Source organism: Podarcis pityusensis (genome assembly GCF_964106645.2).
Source record: "Podarcis pityusensis genome assembly, chromosome: 3".
In the NCBI taxonomy this organism is placed as follows: domain Eukaryota; kingdom Metazoa; phylum Chordata; class Lepidosauria; order Squamata; family Lacertidae; genus Podarcis; species Podarcis pityusensis.
This window is the reverse complement of record NC_138026.1, coordinates 89,378,414-89,403,563: the sequence shown is the minus strand read 5'-3', so window position 1 is coordinate 89,403,563 and position 25,150 is coordinate 89,378,414. Positions and strand designations below refer to the sequence as shown.

The 25,150-nt window shown below is 40.7% G+C and overlaps 1 protein-coding gene across 1 annotated transcript in view; it reads left to right on the top strand.

The window, feature by feature from the left end:
- Nucleotides 1–25,150, top strand: part of ALK (ALK receptor tyrosine kinase) — a 586,654-nt gene that overhangs the window by 511,851 nt on the left and 49,653 nt on the right. Inside the window, exons 12-13 of the mRNA XM_081000090.1 lie at nt 18,253–18,415; nt 23,266–23,413. Of these exons, the coding sequence (XP_080856216.1) occupies nt 18,253–18,415; nt 23,266–23,413 (311 nt within the window). The remainder of the gene's footprint in view (nt 1–18,252; nt 18,416–23,265; nt 23,414–25,150) is intronic.

Below are 25,150 nucleotides of genomic sequence, written 5' to 3'. Positions count from 1 at the left end.
CCTTATTGAGGCACAGTGAGGAAAGGGCACCACGTGGTTGGGGATGCCTTCCGTTCTCTGTTGTTTACCAGCAGAGCTTCTGGTCTCAGGCCCACTCCATGTCCTGCACTGCAAGTCCTTTTCCTGAATCTACTGGCTCTTGCCCTTCTTGCATCCACATCATGCTTTTAAAGCACACGGCTTCCCCCCAAGTATTGTTGGAACTGTTGTTTTTGCATGTTCAGACCCAGAGTCCTCCACCCTAAATAAAGTCACGCTTGACTCAAATTTTAGTTTTGGTTTTTGGCAGAATTTAGGCCACAACTTTACTGATTACAGAATGTGAGTGGTTGCATAGGCTCTGATTCGACTAGCTCCCTGCACCCTTGCAGGCAGTGCTGACCCAGGGCAGCAGCATAGGTCAGCCAAGGGTGAACACCTGGGTAGGCGAAAAGCCGGGTACAGACTATGTTCACCTCCCAGATGCCCCCCTGGACTCAGGCACGGGCACAACCCCCTCTCAGTGGTCAGTCTCCAGGTCTCACCGCAACACATGCCCTCTTTTAGAGAGGACACAATTTAAGGGTTCTGAGAAATGTAGCTCTGTGATGAGTAAACTTACAGTTCCCAGGAAACTTTGGGGAGAAGCCATGACTGTTGAAGGGGTATAGATGTGCTTTAAACATACAGTGTACATGTAACCAAAATTACTTGCTTCCAGGAGTGAGGTTTCCTCAACCAGCATACTTTAATTAGCTGTTTAATCAGCAGGTTACATTAAAAATAGCAGTGCTTAAATCTGTGCATATTCTGGCTGTAATCCTGTAAAGCTGAAATCCTCAGGCCCTTTTCTATGGACACTTTTTTTTCTTTCACAATTGCACTATGGTACAGTAACACAACAGGGATTCAGGTGGTGCTGTGGGTTAAACCACAGAGCCTAGGGCTTGCTGATCAGAAGGTCGGCAGTTCTAATCCCCACGACGGGGTGAATTCCCGTTGCTTGGTCCCTGCTCCTGCCAACCTAGCAGTTCGAAAGCACGAAGTGCAAGTAGATAGGTACCACTCTGGTGGGAAGGTAAACAGTGTTTCCGTGCGCTGCTCTGGTTTACCAGAAGTGGCTTAGTCATGCTGGCCACATGACCCAGAAGCTGTCTGCGGACAAACGCCAGCTCCCTCAGCCAGTAAAGCGAGATGAGTGCCGCAACCCCAGAGTCGTCCGCGACTGGACCTAACGGTCAGGGGTCCCTTTACCTTTAGTTTTCCAGTAGCACAAGTAGGAAAAATGAATCAGACAAGTTTTCTAGCTGGTTATTTAACTCACTAGATAGGGTTCTCTTATCACATATGGCTGTGAAATCAACTAGGCTACATATCACGTATTCTGAGGTGAAATCCACTGCCTACTTACTCAAATGTAAATATAGCTGCATTCTTATTCCCCTGTGCTGTTGTAGGCACTCCTTTTGAATATTACTTTGTGTAATTTTTGCTATTGTACTGTTTCAAGTGCTGTTAAAAAAATACAACCTTCACTCCCAGGGTGCTATAAAGGCATTGAGAACCACTTGCTTCAAAATGTTGCAAGAACAGTGTTTGTGTGGTGACCAATGAGGCATGAGACCCAGGAATGTTGATAATTTAATTGCAATTCTGCTCAGCAGTTTGAGCAACAAGGTTATTCTGTGGTTGAGAGTTTAGTCTATCGCTGTCAGTATCTCCCCCATCATATGGCCTTCTTGTAGCTTGTGTGGTTTGTTACTTCCACCTCTCCCGGACATTGTTTCTGTCCTGTGCTCTACCTAGACCAGTTTCTTGGCTCATCCTCTGATCTCTGGCTTTTCCTGGACTCCCAGTTTGGATTTCCCTTGTACACAATCAAAGTAAATCAAATTTATGGATGCAGGACCACTGTGGGCAGTCCTTACCCTCCAGTTGTAATGAGGGACGTTCTTACATACACGACAAATAAGAAAGGCTGTATGTACCATTGGTAGGTTCCTAGCTCACCTAGCCATATTCATAAATATAGCTCTCAAATATTCAATGCTTAAGCCTCATTTTTTCCCCTGAATTGCACCCTGCTAGTTCCAAACTCTGTTGATAAAAGACCTGTCTCATTAAGCAGTTAAGAAGTAACTTCTCCTCCTCCCCCTGTCCCCAGTTCTCTCTCAAATCTCTTGTCAACTTGTCAACGTCTGCATCATCTTCATTAATCCATTTTCCTCCTGTGGCCAACATCAGATTTTGACACATTGCTTTGTGTTTCAGATGGGACCGTCTGTTGTTTCTCTCCCCACCCATCCACCCCAGCTCCATCTTCTGCCCTCTCCATGACAGCTGGTTTTCACAGGCCCTTTAGAGTCTAGCGCTAGAGGAGGTCCTGCTTCAAGGGCCATGTGGCTGATTCTCGGAAGGCCTCTGAGTCACGTTAGTTAATCAGATGAAGGAGCTGAAAGGAACAGTGGAGCAAATACTAAGTACAAGAAAATTACATTTGTTGGCTCTTCACATGCAATTATACTAACTGAACTGTTGGCATAATGCAATAAAGATGTCTGCAGAATAGTATTTCTATATTAAGTGGCAGTTAACTCACTGAGTGAACAGCTCCAACCCCGAAAAGATTGGTTTCCCATACATTCACGGCGGATGTGTTGGGATAGGTGATGGGATTGGATAGCCTCTATGGTGACTGCCGAAGTAAAGGAGAGTGTTTTGTCAATATTTATTGTCTACAAAATGCCCGTAATTGTAATGAGCAAAGTCTCTCTGCAAGAAGAGGCAGCTCTTGCATTTCAGGGGCCTTGGGTGTGCATATGTGTGGTACATCTCTGCTTGCTCTTCATGGACACATACAGTAGGCCCTTGGCTGGGCTACCCAGTGGAAGGCAGGTTTTGCCCTTGCTGCTATAATATCCTCAAGAACAACACTCCACACCCTGTTCATAAGAGTGAATAGGAGAGTATAGTCAGAAGACTATACTACTGCCGGTACATTTGTACCATCCCAGTCTCCCAACTGCCTCTCACGTTGGGTGTATTATTATTATTATTATTATTATTAATAATAATAATAATAATACCCCACCCCATCCGGCTGGGTTTCCCTCTGGGTGGCTCCTAACAGATTAAAAATAGAATAAAGCATCAAGTATGAATACTTCCCTAAACATGGCTGCCTTCAGATGTCTTCTAAAAGTCATATAGTTGTTTATTTCCTTGACATCTGATGGGAGGGCGTTCCACAGGGTGAGCGCCACTACCAAGAAGGCCCTCTGCCTAGTTCCCTGAAACCTCACATCTCGCAGTGAGGGAACTGCCAGAAGGCCCTCGGAGCTGGACCTCAGTGTCCGGGCTGAACGATGGGTGTGTAGATGCTCCTTCAGGTATACTGGGCTGAGAAAAAAGGCAAATTCAGGAGTGCAGGGTCCCTTCATGATAGTCACAGCCACTCACCCTCACGGCCAAGCCAATTCTAAGTCTGTACAACATTCTAAGATCATACAAATATGCAATAATAATAAATCACTAAAACCTTGTTAGGGAGTTCTGTCAATAATCCTGATGGTCTAAGTTCTTTCTGCTGCTTTAAAAAATGGTTCCGGAGTTGCACTTCCCTAGGCACTTCCTCCCCACCCCACCCCACCCTGGCAAAGCACAAGCAGTAAACCATAGATCAAACAATGACTAGAGCTTATGGTTGTCTGAAGTGAGCAAACCACAAGCCTAGGTTGCAACAACATGCTAAGTCAAACCATGGCTTAGCTCACCATGGTACAGGAAGAGGACTAGAGAAGGAGGAGAATGGCCACAATCTCTCTCTGGGAGCATTCACACTAGTACATTCACACTAAACTGTGGTTTAGCTTAATGTTATGTGCGAACTAGGTCAATGTTTCATCTTCACTCAGAAGGATATAGCTGTGCTATGGAAGTAAATTAGGAAAGGAGTAAAATGTATTTTGCACAAGGGCCTGCCACCATTATAGCCACTACAGAGATGGGACACAGGTTGTATAGCAGGTCACTGAGGCCACTGAGGCCAGAGGAGTAGGAACCTATTTGAGCAGAGCAAGGAGGGAAGGAGTTCAGCCACACACTCACACACACATGGTTGCATGGCTGTCCCCAGCTGGTTCAATGCAGCCTCCAACCCTTTCAGCCGCACACGTAGAAGCAAGCTTTCACATGCTCCTTTCCTTGGCTGTTTCTTTTTAGTTTGGCATCCAGAATTTTAATCCAATTGTCACTTCTCCCTAACAGAGTGGTCTAGATTTCATTCCCCCTCAAACAACGGCTCAGATGTGGGTGTCTCTAATATCCTGCACAGTGAAAGCTGCCATGCATGATTCATTTAGCTTCTCTGCAATTTCCCTGTCTTCCTTCAGTACTCCTTTTGCACTGCTGGGAAGGCCATTTAATAATTTCCACAGAGCAGAAAGGCCCATTACCCCTTTCATTATTCTACATCCTTTCAGTTTCTGTACTTAGCTGTATATATATATATATATATACAGCCTGGATTCTGTGAAGATCCACTGCTAGCTTGAAGGCCATCTTTCACATTTCCCTCCACCATTAACCTTTGTCCCTCTCATTGCTGAGGGAGGTAATGGCTATAGGTCCCACTCCATTGCACACAGGGACACTATTAAGCAGAAACAACAGAAATGAAAAGTTTCCTTCCTTACTGTTTCTTGGAAGATATTGGTGGTGTGTTTTGTCTGGCTGCCTTCAGTGCACATTTGGGATAGTGAATTTGAATCATTCTTCCTTCCCTGAAATTGAGTGGCAAATATATACCTCCTTGTATTATGTCATCTCTGGCATCAAAATAGGGATTAAGAGACCAAGCAAACAAGCTAACAGAATCAAACCGAGACCAAAGCTATGCATAGTTTAAATGCATATGTTCTTTGTTTTGTATTAGCAACCACTGACTTTGCAGTCTCAGGACCAGGGGTCAGCAACCTTTTTCAGCTGTTGGCCGGTCCACCATCCCTCAGACCATGTGGTGGGCTGGATTATATTTGGGGGGGGGGGTGAACAAACAAATTCCTATGCCCCACAAATAACCCAGAAATTCATTTTAAATAAAAGGACACATTCTACTCATGTAAAAACACGCTGATTCCTGGACCGTCCGTGGGCCAGACTGTGAAGGCGATTGAGCCGCATCCGGCCCACGGGCCTTAGGTTGCCTACCCCTGCTCAGGACTATAGGGCAGGATTGATACACTGCACTCCTATCTTGGCAACCAAAAAAGTCACATGCCAGAGGTATGTAGGGACAGAGGGAAAAGTAAGTAGATTAATGTAAATTTTACCTTTGTACAGTAGGCTAGTCTCCACCCACTCACATCCCTCTCTCTGCCCTCCTTCCAGGTAGATAAGAGTCCTTATCAGAATTTGAGAACACATTCTAGCCAGGCAAAAACACTGAAAAGATGGTGCAAAGGACAACATTTTTCCTGTGTGTATCATACCCATATTACCCTCCATTTCACAGACCCAAGCTTCTTCCTTTGATGGGCCATCAACACCTTTGTCATGCTTAACGACTTCTATCCCAGGAGAAGACTCCAAGCATTTAGTAGTTTCCAGCATTCAGTAATTTCTAATATTCACGAACTTGTTAGAATGATGTGTACTTTTGCATCCTCAACTCTGGTAACATTACTATATAGGGGGCAGAAGTTTCTGAAGAGTGGGAAATGGGGGAGATGCCCTTTTCCTCACTCCAGATACTTCTCTGTATGTGGGGATGGGCTGACTGTTATTTTATAGCCTTATTGCATCAACCTCACATTTCCCCTTTAAGCTGCTAAGGACTCAAGCATTTCCCCCCTTTCCTTTTTCTTTTAACCAGGAACCCTCAACATCCCATGGCTTATTTCTTCTCAGTATTCCATACAGATCCTGAAAGCTCCCTGAGCACATGTTCTTGTGGGGGTATTATGTTGCTTATTTCTTTTGATTTAATATACTTCTGTATATCCAGGGAGTCTCCAAAGTATGTCAATATCACTACCTTATTTTTGGGTGGCCACATACTATTTCCAGACAGATAGGCATTAGATCATCCATGTTCAGTGCAAAAGTGATGGAAGGATGGGATGGGATGGATATCTGCCAATTGAGGATCATGCTTCATGCATCTGATGACCATGGCTCTAGTCCACGAGAGCTTATGCCACAACAAATCTCTCCTTAAAGTGCCACAATACTCTTGCATGTCCCCTCCCCCAACAACAAAAAACTACTAATACAGCTACCTCTTGGGGGGGGGAAGTTCCAAAGTTATATTATGCATTGCTCAGTGTGTGGAGAGAATGTTTTATGCCAGTTATGGCTACATTTATGGTGCATGTAAGGTTGTGATGCTTTTATCTTCTCCAATCTTAATAAAAGCTTTTCTTGAGCAAATCTGCTTAATTAAGCATTGGCTCAGAACTACTTATGTTAATGCACTTAGACCTGTGAGGCACAGCTAACATGCTTGTTGCCATTCTCCTTACACTTGCTTGCTCGCATTTGTAAACTGCAAAATTGCTTTCCATTCCAGCAGAATATGTGTGCCTTTTCTCTCTGCAGACCTGACTGAGTTTTCTAAAATTACCTCTGAGATGCTCACAGTTGCATAGGCTATTCTTTACAGTGGCTATGGAAGACCTACAGACTGAACTTTGGCTATACAAGAGCAGAAAAGTTCAGCTTCAGAATGACTCACACTGACAACGTTCCTCGCTGCGTAGGGATGTGCGAGTCACTATGTTCAGGGTCTTTATGAATTCTTTATTCCAGCCTCTGAAATGAGGAGAGCAAATTCTGCAAACCAGATGCAGGCATTCTGTAATATATACTATAAATCATTTAGGCATTCTTTTCTTTTTTTGTAATGGAGGCAACACAGCTTTTGGATTTTATCAGCTGAGCTGTTGGGATGTTTATAGAATGACCATAAACACGCTTAATTGTGAGAGACTGAATCAGGGAGCTTGGAATGTTTGGCATAGTCTCTTCTGAGGGAAGCAAAATATCAGTTTGGCTGGGACTAAAACTTAGGGACAAAATGAGCTGTGCTGGCAAGGTGGGCAGGCTGAATGAGAACAAAGACACCACTGTAGAAAGTAGGGAAGCTAAGAAGCAGGGTAGGGCCGGATTTAGGTTTGATGAGGCCCTAAGCTACTGAAGGTAATGGGGCCCTTTATATGTCCCGCTGTCCTTTGTCAACAACAATTGTCGCTGTTTTTGGTGTTGAATATATGCTATATGGTAATTTATGGACCTAATAGGTATCTAAAACCATTTGCCACTGTTGCTGTATGTAGGTTTTATTTTATTTGTTTTTTATCTTATATTTTGGAAATGTATATCCAGGGTTTTTTCCCTTTAAATTTTTTGGGGGGGGGCCAAGAGGGTGGGGTCCTAAGCTATAGCTTGCTTAGCTTATACAAAAATCCGGCACTGAAGCAGGGGGTCACTTGTTACTAATCAGATGCTCTTTTTTGTAATTTTCAGTTACAGTATTTTTCGCTCCATAAGACGCACCTGAACCATAAGACGCGCCTAGTTTTTAGAGGGGGAATGCAAGAAAAAAAATATTCTTCAAAGGGAGCACTGACCAGAGCCTGGGATGCATACAGGCTCTGCGGGAGGCTCTGCTTTCAGAGCCTCCCGTCTGCATTCACTCCATAAGACACACATACATTTCCCCTTACCTTTTAGGAGGGAAAAAGTGCGTCTTATGGAGCGAAAAATATGGTATATATATATTTCAATCATTTTACAACCATTTTAACATTTCAGAACTTGACTTCCTTCCTCCTCTTTCTGCGGTTCCTTAAATTTATATTTATCATTTCCTGCCTATTCTGAATTAACTTAACTTATTGTTTTATTCATCTACTTTAATTATTTACTCTTCAGAAACTACAGGTTATTACAATAATCCTGCCAATTTCCTTATCTGTTTATGATTTATTTGTACATATTCAATAAACCATTTCTATTCTTTTATAAAAAGTTTGTTGTCTTGATTTCTTATTTTTCTGGTAAGTTTCGTGATTTCTGCATAATCCGTGAGTTTTTGTATCCAGTCTTCTTTTGTCAGGACTTCTTCTTTCCATTTTTGAGCCAATAATATTATTGCTGCTGTAGTCACATGCATGAATTAATTTCTGTACTGTTTAGGTATACCCCTAAAATTCCCAGAAGGAAAGCTTCTGGGTTTTTTTACAAATGTTATTTTAAATATCTTTTTCAATTCATTGTATATCATTTCCCAGTAAGCTTTAATCTTACTATAAGACCACCACATATGATATAAAGTACCTTCTTTATCTTTGCATTTCCAACACTTATTCAATTTTGATTTATACATTTTTGCTAGTTTACTCGGTGTTAGATACCATCTATATAACATTTTCACATAGTTTCTCTTAAAGCATAACATGCTATAAATTTTATAACTGTATTCCACGATCTTTCCCATGCTTCCATATCTATCTTAATCAATCTCTATTCCACAATGTATCACTGAAGATTTTACTTGCTCATCCTTTGTTTGACAGTCTAATAATATCTTATACATTTTAGACAGCACTTTAACATTACATTCCAACAGATCTCTCCATTTCTGATATTTGTTCCCCAAACCCTAGTTTCTTATCTTTCTTAAATGCTTCATTCAGTTGATGATATTGTATCCATGTTGTTAACTTTCCTGATAAATCCTTAAATTCTTTCAATTTAAACTTACCTTGCTCTTGCTTTAATAAAGTTCTATAAGTTGCCCAACCTTCTATCTTATTCTTTTTCTTAACTGCTATGGCTTCCAACGGTGAGAGCCAAAGTTTTTGTCTCCAATAAGTTTTTATATTTATCCCATATTCTATACAACTTTTCCTGATTATATGATTTGTGAAACCCTCCTTTACTTTCACCTTTTCTACCACAGATAGGCGTGGCAACCAAAAATATTATCATGACCTTCTAAATCTAAGGTATCTGGATTCTCCTGTGTCATCCATTCCTTCAATCAACAAAAACAAAATGCTTCGTAATATAATCTCATATCTGGCAGGGAGAAACCTCCTTTCTCTTTTGCATCTATCAATATTTTACATTTTATTCTCAGGTTTTTTCCTTGCCAGATATATTTAGAAATATATTTTTGCCATACATTGAAACAATCTGTCTTGCCAATCAACGGAACTGATTGAAACAACAATAGCATTCTTGGCAATATTCATTTTTATAGTAAACACCCTGCCTAACCGTGAAAGTTTCATTCTACTCCAAATTTGTGGATTTCTTTTAATATCTTCACAGGTTTTTAAATAATTATCTTTATATGGATTTATATCATTTGCTGTTAACCATACACCTAGATACTTGACCTTCCTTTCAATCTTTAGACCTGACACATCTTGTAATTTATTTTTACTCTCATCATTCATATTTTTACCAAAAGTTTGGTTTTATCTTTATTAATCTTAATATCTGCTACATCTCCCAAAAAATTTACCTCTTGTAATACTTTTTGAGATTGACTCTATTGGTTCTACAGATATCACCATATCATCAGTTTATATTGTGTCTGTCCCACTCTTATACCTTTAATTTCTTGATTACATCTTATTCTTTGCACCAATACTTCTAAAACTAATATAAACAACAAGGGTGACAACAGGCAACCTTGTCTCATTCCTTTAGTTATTTTACAATTCTCAGTCAGTACATTATTTACTATCAAATTAGCTGGTCAATATATACTGCTCTGACTCCTGTAAAGAATTCAGTCTTGTGAATCTTCACCTACAGTTTGAAGTAGACTATGGGACAGGGGAGATATTGGGATCAGTTCACAATTAAACGTGAACTTACCTAATTTTCAGTTTCCGAAACAAAAACACATAGTACAGAACGTGGACTTCTCCAAATTTAGCAGTGGTGTGCACAGTAATGCACATGATAGTGTAAAGTGTGCATATGAATGCATTTCAATAGTGAAAATAACATTAAAATGCATTATATTAGGGGGAATTGCTTTGCGAAGATGCATATGTTAAGCAGAATTTCACACAAAAGTGTGTATATTGGGAGAAAATCATGCTGAAATATCTTCATGTGCACTTCAAAAAGGCACACACAAAATGATATGAAAATGTGGAGAACTGAACCTTCTGGAAAAAGAGAAACTGAGAGAAACCAAAATTGGTATATTTGCCCATCTCTACTGTATATAATTCAAAGTCATAAAATGCAATGCAAGTGCAATAAAAACAAGGTATTTAGAAGTTGAAAACAATGGAGGGGAAGCTGAAGATGTGCCTTGCCTGAGGTTGCCTTCTGGTCTAACTCTGGCCCAGCCTCTACCTTGATTTTTCAGAGTTAAGAGCTCAGCCATGATGCCAGTAGTTCAGAGAATAGTTTGCTGCTTTTGAAAATTTGAGCAACTGAGATTTTGTTCAGCAACTTTGTTAAAAAAACCAAGACTGGGGCTTGCAGCATGCGGCGTGCTCTGGGTAATAAGATTATCCAACCAACGTTGTATCTCTGTGTTCTGCACTGCAGAACAAAGAGAGAACCATGCATTTGCCAGTACAATGCACAACAACATTACGGTTGTTTGCAGATGGAAAATGCTACACTGCAGTCTCTCGAGCTAGTTAAAGGGGTTCCATTTCAGCGCCGCTACTTTCATCTGTGGAGATCAAAAGCTGTGCTCCAAATTGAATTACTCAAAACTACCATAACATGTGGCAACCTGTAGAAACCAATCTGTATGACGTTTTAATGGCATATGTGTGACACCCGGAAGATTTCTATTCCTCGGTCCATGGAGGGAAGAGAGGGGAGGGGGAATCAATAATATACAAAGGAGAAACATTCATTTTTTTTATGGAAATGACCTCCTCTGAGGCAATGTAGTCAGTGTTTAAAAGAGCTTTGAATACCTGTTTTGATATTCTTAAGGCTTCGGGCAAATGTTACATACAGATTTTAAATCAATGTGAGTTTCATGGAAATTACCCAGGGTGGGTAGGGGAATTAGATCAGTCTGTGACTCAGTTCTTTCATATTTATATTCAGATTCAGACTATATAAATAGCATCTTCATATACATTTAGTGGTGTAATAAACTAAGGGGATGAAAAATTGGAATGGAGAATAATGCCACCTACACCTCTTGGCTCCAGCGTTTATTCCTAATTCCCATTTCTGATTAGGGGTTCTTCTGTGTACCCCTAATCACCTTCCTGGAAGTTATTCCCCATTCTGGGTGTTGTGAGTTACCCTGATTTCGCTTCTAAAGTGAAAACACAGTGTACAGAATCCTTTCTCCTTCCATTTTATATTGCTGAATTTTGGATGCAGTTTGCCACCTCCGTCAATTCCTTCATTTGCATCTCCACACACACGCACACTTTTCTACATAAACAAAGCTACATGTACAAATTGCTTTTGTTCTGTTTTGGCAGTGCTTGTACCTGTTTCAGTGTGATCAAGCATATCATGATTGTATTAAGATTGCTATTTTGTGTGTTTGCCTAGAGTTTATCAGTGTGCAGGACTTTTAGCAATGTGCAGGGTTTGAATTTGCACATCATTAAAATACCACCAGTAACATACCCACAAGGAATCTAGATGCAATCATACACACACACACACACACACACACACACACACGATGGTAGCTTTTTTAATGGTCGTTTGTATCAATGAAGATGCAAATGAACTGAAGAAAGTGGAAGTGATAGAAAATAACATATGCTTCCATTCTGAAATTTAGTTTAAAAATTATTTTAGCTTAACCAGGATCTAGGAGAAGTAGAATAAAGGGACAGAGTGAAGCCATGGAAAGGAAGGGGAAATATTTATTACATGGTTCTCCCTCCCACCTTGTGTTCTCACAGCAATCCTGTGAAACCGGTTAGGCTGAGCCCAAAATCGCTTGAGTGAACTTCACACCTAAGTGGGGGTTTGACCCAAGGCCTCCCTTCTCCTGGTATGATGCTGTAACCACTACAGCACACTGGCTTCCAAATTCTTGCATCCTTATGTCTGAATCAAATCCAAATATTTTTTTAAAAATCATTATTTTATTTCATAGAGTTGAGGGCTATTGATGACTACTGGTCACAATAGCTATGCTCTGCCTCCGCAGTTAAGAGGATGCAGTCCTTCAGAATACCAGTTGCTGGAAACCACAGGAGGGGAGAGTGCTCTTGTGTTCGAATCCTACTTGCTGGTTTCCCAGAGGCCACTGTGAGCACAGGATGCTGGACTAGATAGGCCAGCAGGCTTTTCTTACATTCTTAACTTCAGATTCTAGATTCCAGATTTTCAGATTCTCACTGCCACTTTTGATGCAGCAGCACAATCATAACCATGCAGGGATGCAACAAGGCAGCAACTTCACCCACCCACAACAGTCACCACAAGAAAACCTTTGCATATAACTCTGACTGGATAAGGTAATTAACCTCCCTCCACTTGCAATTCTTTACTAAGTGAAGTTACCACACCCTGCAAATGGTTCACATTAACAACATTTGGAATTGTATTCACTTCTCCCCTTTCTTGGCACGAGCTACTGTTACTAGGATTAGCCTGTACCGCTCACATTGCAATGCATCTTCTTTCTCAGCAAGCTTCTTTCTTTCTTTCTTTCTTTCTTTCTTTCTTTCTTTCTTTTTCTTTTGACTAGCTTCTTTTTCGCAGACTGTGGTAGCACTGCCAAATCATTAACATCACATTTACTTTGTCGCACAGTTTAGTTGGGTTGAAATGAACAGGACTTGAATGTCAACAACTATGTACCTTATGAGGGTTATACCCAATACAGTTTCAGGCTTGTCCAACTTCCAAGAGACTGCAATCTACTCCCACTATTAAAAAAAACTGGAGGTGATTACCCCCTGGATTGATCAAAGTTGTTGAACTTTTTTTTGGAGATCAAAGTTGTTTTTTGAGGGGGTGGGTGGGAGGGGTCCCAAGATCTACCATGATCTACCACAGGCACCCTGCGAGATACCGGTATATCGCGATCTACCTGTTGGCCATCCCTGCCCTACATATATGGTGTAGTGACTAGCATGTTGATTTAGGACTTGGGAGACTAGGAATCAAACTCCTCCCCGTACTGGAGCTATGAAGCTCACTGGGTGACGTTGGGGCAGCCGGCCTCTCAGAATAAGTTACTTCACTGTGTTTTTGTGGGGATCAAATGGAGAGGGAGGAAGAACCAAGTATGTCACCTTTGACTCCTTGGCAGGGGCTATGAATGTAAAAATATATGCCACCCCTGCTCTCTTCTCTCCCCAATGTGCCTTCCTGCTAAATCTGCACTCTGCAAGAACCCTTCTCCCACACCTGGCCAACCCACTCTCTTTTCATCCCGCCAACCCCCCTACTCTTTACACCTTACCCACCCACTATCCCCTCACAGCTTGCCCAGCCCAAACCCTTTTAGAGGAGGGTGGGAGATGTTTCAGAGAGCACTATGCCAGACCATTTTCTGAAGTGTTTCCCACCTTGCTTTAAATGCTCCTCCAGCAAACATTTAATGGGAGGAGGCCATGATTCAGAGACCCATTTGCTAAATCGCTGTCCAAAGCATCTTCCACCATCACTTAAACTTTTCTCCTTCCTCAACAGCTCACCTGGGCTGCCCTCTGGTCCATTGTTATGCTGCTGTTGGCATGGCCACCTATAGGCTGCCACACAAACTGCAGCATGATGACAATCATACACAAATATAGATTAGAGAGAGATTATATAAAATACGCTATCGAAACCTGATGCATCTGTAAAAACAGAAGTGAATTCTTTGTTACACCTAGATTAGTTTTGGCAATCTGAACTCTGCTGCCCTTTTTCTAAAAGTGAAGTTACCCAAAACACTATTTTCTTCCTGTCTTTTCCCCTTGTCAAGTATGCCAGCCTGTTCTTAAGTATATGTGTGATCCTGCCATCTCTTCCCGCTTCTCTATTATATTCATGATGTTTAGCTTGTTAAATGTTGAATATCATCTGCCTTTTGGCAGGAGGTGGCGGGGAGGTAAAAACAGAGTCAAGAAGAGTGGGCATTTTTCTCATATTACGTTGCTTAAGTGACATCTTCAGAAGGAAAAAACAACAACATAGGCTGTTGCACAATGGCAAGTCAAAGGGTTAAGAAATACTGCAGCAGCTAATTAGATAAGGAAGGTACTGTTCCAGCAATGGTGCAAGGGGATAATGCTCTGACACCAGGACCTGGTCATACGCCAGACCCAACACTCAAATAGAAGCAGCCCACCTCTTATTCAATCTGGGTTGGTAGAGGGATAGGGCTGCTGTTTCTGGTTTCTCCATCATCCTCCAAAGAGGTCAAAGATTGTCAGGTTCCTTGTAATTTTCACCTTCATCACCTTGGCTGGAAAGAAGCTTCAGCTTTCTCAGTCTGAAGGTCATGTGCCTCTTGATCAATACAAGTTCATGAATATGGAGGGCACTGTGCACCTATTATCTCATTAATGTGCACCCAAATGCACTTTATGCCTCCTTTGTCCAGAGACGGTTTTCATCAATGCCAGAAATGAAATCAACATGAAGGATGGGCTCTTGATATAGAAAATAGTTTGGTATACTTGGTATATGAAACAACTACTAAATTGCCATTATTTTTCAACCAGATATGGGGATTTTTCTTCATGCCTTCATTTTTCCTGTTTTAATCTTCTCCCTTGCTATGTGGTGTTTTTTTCTCTTCCCTCCCTCCCTCCCTCCCTCCCTCTCTCTCTCTCTCTCTCTTTCTTTTTACTTCTTTCAAGGTCGCCTGCTCCCACCTGCAGGAGTACGTTTAATTTTTCACCAGAGATATCAGAAGTGTGTCTTATTATTCCTGGTATAAGGTTTTTGCCTGCTCATTTTATTCAACATATGCTCCGTTGCATCTGGCCCAGGCCTACTGGGATCACAAAGTGTTAAGACACCAAGACTGCCGGCAAGATGGCCCTCTGTTTTCTTATTAGCAATTAAGCTGATGAACATCAATTTCTGTGCGAGATCCATCATTTTCAGAACGATCAAAATGGCTCAGGAATGGTTTATGTTGGAAGCCTATGCAGCACTCTATTTAGAAACCTTTACGCCATCAGTTTGAAATTCTGTAGATTCTCATGTATGGTTTCACACTTCTTTTCCTCAAGGCATTGTGAAAATAGGAACTATGTGAGCACCTTTGACATCCCACTAAAGTTAATGTGAATCTGCCATTTATATTATAGATTGGGATTACATCCTTTATGGCTTGGCGTTATGAGCTACCTGGCTAACATCAGAACAAAGGGATAACTCGTTCCCTTGAGTCCTAGCACTTACTTTAGAGATGAATTACTAAAACAAGATCAGCTACTCTGTGGCATTACTAATTGCCCCTAGGGTAAGGGAGGCTAACCCATCGCCCTCCTGCCATTGCTGGACTTCAACTCCCTCCAGCTCCAGTTAGCATGGCCAGTAGCCAAGAGGGATGGGAGATGTGGCCCAGCAACTTCTGGAGGGTCAAAGGTTAGCCACTCCTGCTCTAGGTCTCCAATGGTCACTGTGTTGTGGAATGCTGAGCTGTATTCATGGGAGAGAGGTTGTTGAGCCTGTGGTTCTGCTGCTGGCAAAACCACGCCAAAGCAGATTGGACTTAACAGGAACTGTACTGTATGAATGATATTTATTTAAAAGCATTTTTTATATGCCACTCAATATTTCAAAAAAAATCTTTATGCAGTGTACAATCTAAAAAAAAACCCAATATAATGTTAAAATGAAAATATAACCTAAAACCAGGAAAATAACAATATTTACAAAAGCTAATAAAGCATATTCAGAAGATTCAGACATGTAAAACAATGTCCAGTCTTACGTATCAGGGAAGGCCTGAGAAAAAGTATAAGTCTTCAATAAGACAGCTGAAGGTTGCAGCTTCACATATGGCAAAGCAAAGAGCGCTCCGCAATACAGAGGAAACAGCAGAAAATGCCACCCCACTATAATATTTTGTAGGGTGCGGTGCCTGGAGTGGAATTTCCCCAAATGATTTAAGTGAGCTTACAGGTCTATACAGAGGCTGGGTCAGTTGCCGTTTCAGGTACTTTTGTGACATACCGTACCTTACTAACAATGTCATCACGCCAAGCCACTGCAGAAGGCCTCTGAGCATTTATGGATAGGTTTGCCCAAGGACCACCTAAATTGCAACCACCCCATTAGATTCCAGAATATTTAGTGGAACTATAGATTCCAGAATACAAAACAAATTCCCAAAGAGAGGCACAAAAGTTTAGCAGGCATATGCTGGAACATGTAGGTCCACCTAGGGCAGAATCAGGTGATTCGGTCTGCCTTTGCTCCAGGGTTTCACATCAAAACCAACTGTCTTGCAGAACAGACGTGGTTCACTGTCTACAAAGTCTTTCTCAAAATAATAAAAAACTCAAATTATTATGTTTATATGCTGCTTTCATCCAATATGACATACATGTGGTTCTAAAACAATGATCAGACTCAGGCCTGCATCCTTTTAGCAAGGTTGCCACATAATGCTACCTTCATGTCTTTGCTTGGGTCACAGCCAATATCTATTAAGGCTAAGCTTCTACTGAGTGATAATACTCATTTCATGATTTATGAACACTAGTGATTTATATTACAGTACGTTAGCCTTTTCCATTATTTGAAGAAAGGTGTTTCAGAAAAAATCTGGCAAAGCTATTATGCCATATAAAGATTTCTATAAATGTTAGAATTTTTCATGTGTTCCATTGAGAAAGAGTTTTTAATAATAATAACTGTTCTGGTTGGTAACACTTTGGATTGCCCACCTTTCTGACTACTACTTGGAAGTAGACCGATTGAATGTTTATTTCTGTTGAATGCAGATATTTATATATGATTGTGCTGTACATGCACATGGTGGAATGTTTGCCATTAACATGTTATATTAGCATAAGATTGTAACCCTTTGCTCATTACCTAGGAATAAGTCCCATTATCCTCAAATGGATTTTCTTCTGAGTAGACATTATTTGATTGCAATTTAAGGGAATGAAGGCATTTTACACTCTCTTTCTGCTATAAAAGCCCACAAGGAGCATTTCAGAAGCAATTAAAACAGCATAAAAATACTCAGAATAAGACTGCAAACCTGTGCACACTTACCGTACCTTCCAGGGAGTAAGCCCCATTGTATGCAGCATGAGTTAGTTTTAAATAAATATGCATTGGATTGCACTGAAAAACATAAGCCCAAGCAGAGCTAAAAGCAATAACAGCTAATAAATCTCAATTGTCATTAGGTTTAATTGCATCCACTCTCTTCATCTCTACAAATAGTAGCTAATAATTAGGGCTGTGTAGCCGATTTGTGCCAGATCTGGATTAGGTTGTGGCAGCTACAAATTGCTACAGAGCGGGGGGGGGGGCAGTTTCAAATCAATTTGTGCTGATTTGTGCCGATCCAGAACTAAAAACAGAAACAAAACACCAGCCTCTGTAAAGCTGCAAAGACTGTCTCCAACGTGTTTCAATTAATTACAACACCATTTAAGGAGAACACCAGGGTTAGGCAAAGACAGGAATTGGCTCATTGTAGAGTTGTAGAATTTCATTCAATATTCTCAAGCACAGTGTTTAGGAAGAGCGAAGGCAAAGTTTCAAGATGCAGCAAGCTCACACTTCCTCTACACTTTTGTAAATACCGTTTCTTTGAAATAATTTGGTGGCATTTGTTCAGTTCTCTATCTGGCCTTATACCTGTTTGTTTCCCATCCTTTCCAATTCAATCCCAGCCTCATCCTTATACCAAAAAGAAAAAAGAAAAATTTGTTGTCTGTGTCTTAGCCATTGTTACATAGGCAGTGTTACTTTCCCTTATTCCCTCTGCTCCCAATTTTGGCCCTGGTTTTAAAGCTTAGGTTTGCATTTGATTTACAGCTGTGTCTGTTTCTATGTCCATCTTTATTGGTATTTTGGTGTGTGTGTGTGTGTGTGTGTGTGTGTAAGTCTTGTGAGTACATTGCACAGAGTCCAGTACACTGTTCATGGCCATGAGAGTACAAGATTCAGAATTATGGATCCAGATCTGGACTGAACTGGAATATAGGGTCATGGTATATTTCCTCACCGTGGCAGATTCTCCACTTCACTGCTGTTAATGTGAGGCAAAGGAACCAACAGTCAGAGAAGATTGTATTTGCTACTCAGTGTATATTTCCATGTCTCTTTCAGATCATTGGCTCTTCAATACTTGTGGTGCTAATGGACCTCAAGGGCCCACCCAGACCCAGTGCAATGATGCCTATAGGAACTCCAATCTCAGTGTAGTGGTAGGGACGGAGGATAATTTTCCAGGTGTACAAGTGTGGAGAGTGCCTGCAACCAATACTTACAGGTAAGAGTTCTATTATTTTCATTAGTTCCAGAGGACTTTCCAAGCCTTTTCTCTGAAACCTATTATCCAAGCCAGGGCTCATCTCTTGAGCATGAAAAGTAGTAATGAAGAGTGTGTCTAAACTGCCTTCCCATTATCACCAAGGACTGGAGCTAGAGTTTGCCAAGTTTTAAAGAGGCACACATCTGCAATCTATACCATATTGTGCCTGCCGCAGTGACTGGCTTGAGGGCATGCAGTTGCTCAAGAAATTCAATAGAGAATGCCTGGAATATTCCTAGATGTACCAAATGATTGTCCATCAGAATACTTGATCATAAAAATGGACAAAGGAGAGAATAATATTGAGTGGTGCCCAGGCTCTGGAGTGAGATGCATATGTGTGTTTATTCAATTTCTATTCCTCCCTTTCTCAAAGTTGCCCGGGACAGCAAACACCAAAGTGGTAAAACAAAGCAATTGAAAACAAAATAAAAAACCCATTTAGAAATCTAAAAACTGTTTTTAGAAAAGAAATCAAAAACATCTAAAAATATCCCCATACCCTCACACCTAATAATGACAAGTGTGTCAGGATGAGTATATTTCAGCAATCAAATTTCTGGGTAAAGTAGAATATTTGTAAGTTCCTCCTGGACGTAAATACAGTCGTACCTTAGAAGTTGAATGGAATCCATTCCAGAAGTCCGTTTGACTTCCAAAACGTTCGGAAACCAAAGTGTGGCTTCTGGTTAGCTGCAGGAAACTCCTGCAGCCAATCGGAAGCCGTGGAAGGCCCGCCGGACATTCGGCTTCCAAAAACAGTTCGAAAACTGGAACACTAACTTCCAGGTTTCGATCGTTCGGAAGCTGATTTGTTCGGGAGCCAAGGCATTTGAGATCCAAGGTACAACTGTAATGAAAGAGACAGGTGCACCTCACCAGGGAGGGGAGTCCATAAATGGGGAACAACCACCAAGAAGACCACGTCATGGGTCAATGCCAACCACACAGCACCCAGTATTAGCACCACCAGCAGGGCCTCCCCTGACAATCATAAGGCTTGAGATGGAATGCCCACAGTACCATCAAATTCAATATATATGTAATTAGAAAGTTGCCAAGACAGGTCAGCATGGCTGCAGTTGATTTTAAAAGAGAGAAAAGCGAATGAAGTTTTTAAAAGGAAGTTGAAAGGGAGAACCAGGAAGGTCAAATATTTTCAAGATGTTTGGAGGCAATTTAAAACCACAATGATAGATGTTTAACTGGAATGTAATTTAGAGGGTAGTGAATTATGTTTTTAGGGGGGGTCACCTCTCATTTTTTAGTGGGATGGGTTGGATTTGTCTTTTTCTATATATTCTTGGATGGACATGTTTAAGTATGCTGTATTGTCATTTTATATGGGGTTTCAATGTTTGTTTGTTTTTGCTGTAAGTCACTTTGAAACACATTTTGCACACACAAGCATGTCCCAAATTGATGGGTACCAAAAAGACTGATTATGATAGGTACCAAAAAGACAAAGAATTTGGTTAAGTTGAGAAACTTTAAAATGCTAGTGGGATTCATTCAGAAATAGAAATCTTACCTAAAGTAGTTCAAAAGGATCACTAATACCTTGTTCAGATGTAACAATTCCAACTTAATAAGCCACTATTTATTAAGCCAGGAGCAAGCCTTAAACCTACAAGCTCCCCATCACTCCTCTTCCCCTCTTATATGCCAACTTCAATACCTAATATGTGATTACTTTGAGACAGAATTTTCTGATATATCTGAAGCACAAAACAGTGCTGAATTTTGGACTCCAAAAACCAATCACCTGATCATATCACATGTTATGAAACCAGAATTTAGTCAAGGCATTACCGCCTGAGAATCTTAATTTTAATCAGCTTGTTATAACAATCCACATGATTATGTTAAATGAAATTGGTATGTTACCAATAACATTTTGTACCTAATAATTTGTTTATTTTATTTATTTATTTTGTATTAAATTTGTGTACCACTCTTCAAAATCTCAGGGCAGTTCACAGCATAAAAATACAATATAGAAATACAAAATAATGAAAACAAGAACAAAAATAAACCCAATAAGCCCAGCCCACCCACAATGACATTTAAAAGGATTGTTGTTGTTGTTTAGTCGTTTAGTCGTGTCTGACTCTTCGTGACCCCATGGACCAAAAGGATATAGGATGTTAATCAGCCAATAACCATTCACACAAATATCCCTGTTGAAGCAATAGCTTTCTCCACTGCCACTGAGAAGCCCTGGCACTGAATTCCATACATTTTAAATTGAAATCCTTTGCGTGTGCCACTGAATTTAATGCAGAAGTCCTTGCTGAAAGACCATGTTGATGGCTTAAAATATCTGAGGTATGATTGAGAGCTTGTGTTGCCTTTATGTGTGCTTTTTCTGTTTTGGTTTGTGTGGAGGGGTCGACAAGTTTAATTGTTTAGTAGTTGGAAAATTGGGTAAAGGGATCTGGAATGTAAGATGATTTGGTTTATTTAAAGAACCAGAAGAGGGGGTGGAAGGAAGTCCAGGGATTTGGGGGGGGGAGGTAAAAATGTGTGGTTTTTTGGTTATTTTTTGATGTTAATGTGTAATGTGGGGGTAATCTGGTATTGATACAATGTGGTATATATTGGATTTTTGTAATTGAAAGCTAATAACAATTTTAATAATAATAAAAAGAAATGTTGGGTTCTGAACCACCCTCCTTGACTCAGTATTACAGCCATACAAAATAACAAAGAGCAAGAGTCTAGGAAAATGGACTAAGAGAGGTTCCAAATCTGCTCGCCTACCCATTTTCAGGGCGATTGATGATAATGAAAAAACTAATGATGTTTCACTCAGCCATCCAGAAAAGAATGACTTGCCTGTGGGGGAACGGGTGAGAAGAATTTTTCAAGACTGGCATATAGTATGTAAGCATCTAAAATATAGCCCTGAAGCAAAATAGAGGAGCAGTAAATTATATGCACAGAAGTCTCATTTCTTTAATGTTAATGCCTGGGGAAGAAGCAAAATTCACCAGCAACCCTGGGCTGACTTTGTTCTATGATACATTCGCAAGCAGATCAAAAGTTGCAGGCCATTGATATACTGACTGATTTTTATGGGATGTTGTGCATTGTATGTCCATGTTTGAATAATTAGTGCCAGTCATTTAAAAGTTGTGGTGGGTCATTCACAACATTCTCAGTGCCGGCGAGACATTACATTGTGCAGTTCCAGTAACACAAGCTTACTTGGGACATCAGGCAGGCACAATAATTTGAGTTGACATCCCTATTCTAAAAGCAGCCACTATGAATGCCTTATTTCAGTACAGTGGTACCTCAGGTTAAGTACTTAATTCGTTCCGGAGGTCCGTTCTTAACCTGAAACTGTTCTTAACCTGAAACACCACTTTAGCTAATGGGGCCTTCTGCCGCCACGCCGCCGGAGCACGATTTCTGTTCTCATCCTGAAGCAAAGTTCTTAACCCGAGGTACTATTTCTGGGTTAGCGGAGTCTGTAACCTGAGGCGTCTGTAACCTGAAGTGTATGTAACCCGAGGTACCACTGTATTGCAAAGGGGTTCCCTGGGGGGTCTCCAGCTGAGTGCCTGCGGGTGCCATCAGTACCTCTTAGCGCAAGTACAAATGTCATGTAAGAAACTCACTTTCACTTTGGGTTTTTTTTTTCTTTTTTCTTGTTGTATCAATAAAAAACTTTTTAAAAAAAGAAAGAAAAGAAACTCACTTACCTACATACTTGCCTCAGATCCTCAGTCTTCTGCAAATGCAATGGTGTTCTGTTTTAAACAAAAGGAACTCTCTTTTGCTATTAACAGAAGTTTGAAAAAGAATCAGCAGGCTTCACTTTGATTTCTCCCCCCAACCTTCAACACTCCTAATAACACAATATGTTTGAAAATTTCTCCCTGCTTTTTATAGCCAGGTTCAGTGTTAAGCATAGCAACAATAATAGAGAAGTGGATGTCTGTTTGCAAAAGTGAGTCCCTATTTCTGACTCTGGTGATCTTTCATGCATTTCTATTACTTTAGCAACTTTTACTCATTCTGACAAGATGGTCATTGGCATTCATATGAGCTCTGCAAATTTGCAGCCTATTATCAATGGCCGGGCCAATAACCTCTTTGTAGCCATTGGCTTTGACAAATCTGGAGTAGCCCCGACCCAGGGTTTGCCGCTCCTCATCCTTCACAGCTGGTGAATGAGGCACTAACCATGTCTCTCTGGGTTCCCGGCTTTATTGCTTATATGCAAAATCTACTCATACACAGAAAAATATGGCTCCTAATTGCAGCCAATTAGCCCTGCCAGCTTGCCTTGCTCAATAGTGCACCTCATTAGCCATTATAGCTTCCTGCTGAAAATCAGCTCAATGATTCCTGTTCCTCGTAGCATCTGTTCAGGGGACCCTATCCTGTGGCCATCGCTTTCTCTCTTGCGTCCATTCCTGCCTTATGGAAGAATGATTGCTTGGGTCGCAGAAAGTGACACGAACATCATTGGGTCAGAGTCCAAGAATCCCCTCTGCTTTGTGATCTGCTTGGAGCTCTGTATTCAGTCTGACAGCCAAGCCTTTGCTTGTATCTGTCTGTTTTGGAAAGAGGATAGAGTCTAGGTATCCTCACTGCAGCAGAGCCAAGATGAACGACTAAGTTGGAAAAAGGAAAGTTGGGGGGAGGAAAAATCTGAAAAAAAAAAATCCTACTTCTGCCCCAGGGGAAGCCCAGGTTATTCTGTGCTCAGAATAAATGATACCAATGGTACGTGATGTGCAGATTTTATTCCATTGGCACTCCTTGGCTTATTCCTTCTCTTCTTTTACTTGCAGAGTCTCAGGCTATGGGGCGTCTGGTGGCAAAGGGAAGAACAGTATCATGAGGTCACATGGCGTTTCTGTGGTTGGAATATTTAAACTCCAGAAGAACGATAACTTGTATATTTTGGTGGGACAACAAGGAGAAGATGCCTGCCCTAGTGTAAGTTATCATTCATCCTGATGAAGGCCATCCCCCCACCCCCAGCCATGAACACATTGAAACAGTCTGTTTGGATTGAAATATCTGGGCCTTGAGAGTTAAGGCACACATTTATTAAGAGTGGATTAGGAACGGACAGATCCGTCAATTTCAGTTCTCTCAGTTTCTCACTTTTCCTACCTCAAATTCAGTTTTCCACATTTCTACAGCAATTTGCAATATAGATTTTTATTTTATTTTAAATGCTGGTGATAATTCATCAGTATTTCAGTGCAAATTTCTCCTAATAAGCACGTTTGTATGCAGTTTTGGCTAATATACACATTTTTTGCAAGCAATTTCCCCTAATATACTGCATTTTTCTATGTTGTTTTCATATCTATATACATTTTTATGCAGCCTTTCCTCTAATATATACATTTTTGTGAACACCAGTTGGAAACTGCATCACAAATTTCAGATAAGTGCAGATTTTGAAGGACAGCTTCTTCCCGTTCTCGTATTGTTTCAGAAAAGTGAATTGCTTTGGTTTGCCTACCTTTAAATGCAAACTGAATCAAATTTCTCCCCATCCCCCTCCATCCCTAGTGGAGAGATGTAGGCTCAGATTTAGGTAGACCACTAGGGAGTTTTTTTGGTAATTTGCTGTTTTCATGTACATGTTATAAATTAATCAGTGAGAAGCAGATGGTTAATCAACTAAAGATTCCTTAATCAATTGGAGGCTTTCAGCTGAAGCAGTGGAAGCTGAAAAACAAAAGTCTTAAGCAGGGATCATTTTGAGGAGCCAATGAGGGAAGGCTGTGCATCTTAAACAAAATACATTTAAATTCAAGATGGCAATGAGGAATTTAAATAATCTGGGAGCTACTTTCAGTGGTTTCCACTTCTCTGTGTCATAACACTCAGTGAACATTAATGGAATGGAAGAAAGGGATCGCAAGACCATTGAATTAAGTTCTCATGTTACTGAGTTGGGGGGGGGGGGAATGAATTCAGGTTGTGTGTTCCTTTTTTTCCTAATACATTTTTTTTTTTTAGCTTAGCTTGTGTCCCTTACGTGAAAACTCCAAGACAAGTGATTCTTTTTGGAACTGCACAGTGCTGTTTCCACTGAGCATTAAGAATTCAGCAGTGTTCTTTGCTTGAGTATATTTCAGATGACTAGGTCTGGACACCAGATTCTTATGCTGTTATTACAGGAGGAAGAAAGAAAGTGGGGGACTCCATTACAAAGGTCCGAGCAATACCAGAAAAAAATCCTTAGGTGGGGATAGTGCATCCCCTTTTATATCCATGCTCACCATGCACATAAATGCAAGAGGTTAATATTTTTTGGATTGTGGTCTATCTAGATTCAGTCTCCTATTTTGTATCCATAATCTGAGCATTGCAGCACACGATAATATACGAAGTCATTAAATTACAGGGCACTGTAATCTTAGCAAAGATTTATTGAGTGCTAATGTAATTCTTTCATCGAGGCAAAGAGATTGCATTGACTTGTGGAAGTGGCTTTAACTTGATTGGATTGTAATCAGTTATGTCTTTGCCATGAAGTCGTCTTTCTTTTTTAAAAAAATAAAAATCCAATTGTGATCTATTGGTTTCTCTGGGTCATTGCACTAAGTCATTTGATTAACCATCCCTTCTCCAACTGTGAATTAAAGTTAGCAGGTGTTGGGATTTTTATAGCACCCACAGCCTTCTGTGGACCAGCTCTGAGAGCCTGCTATT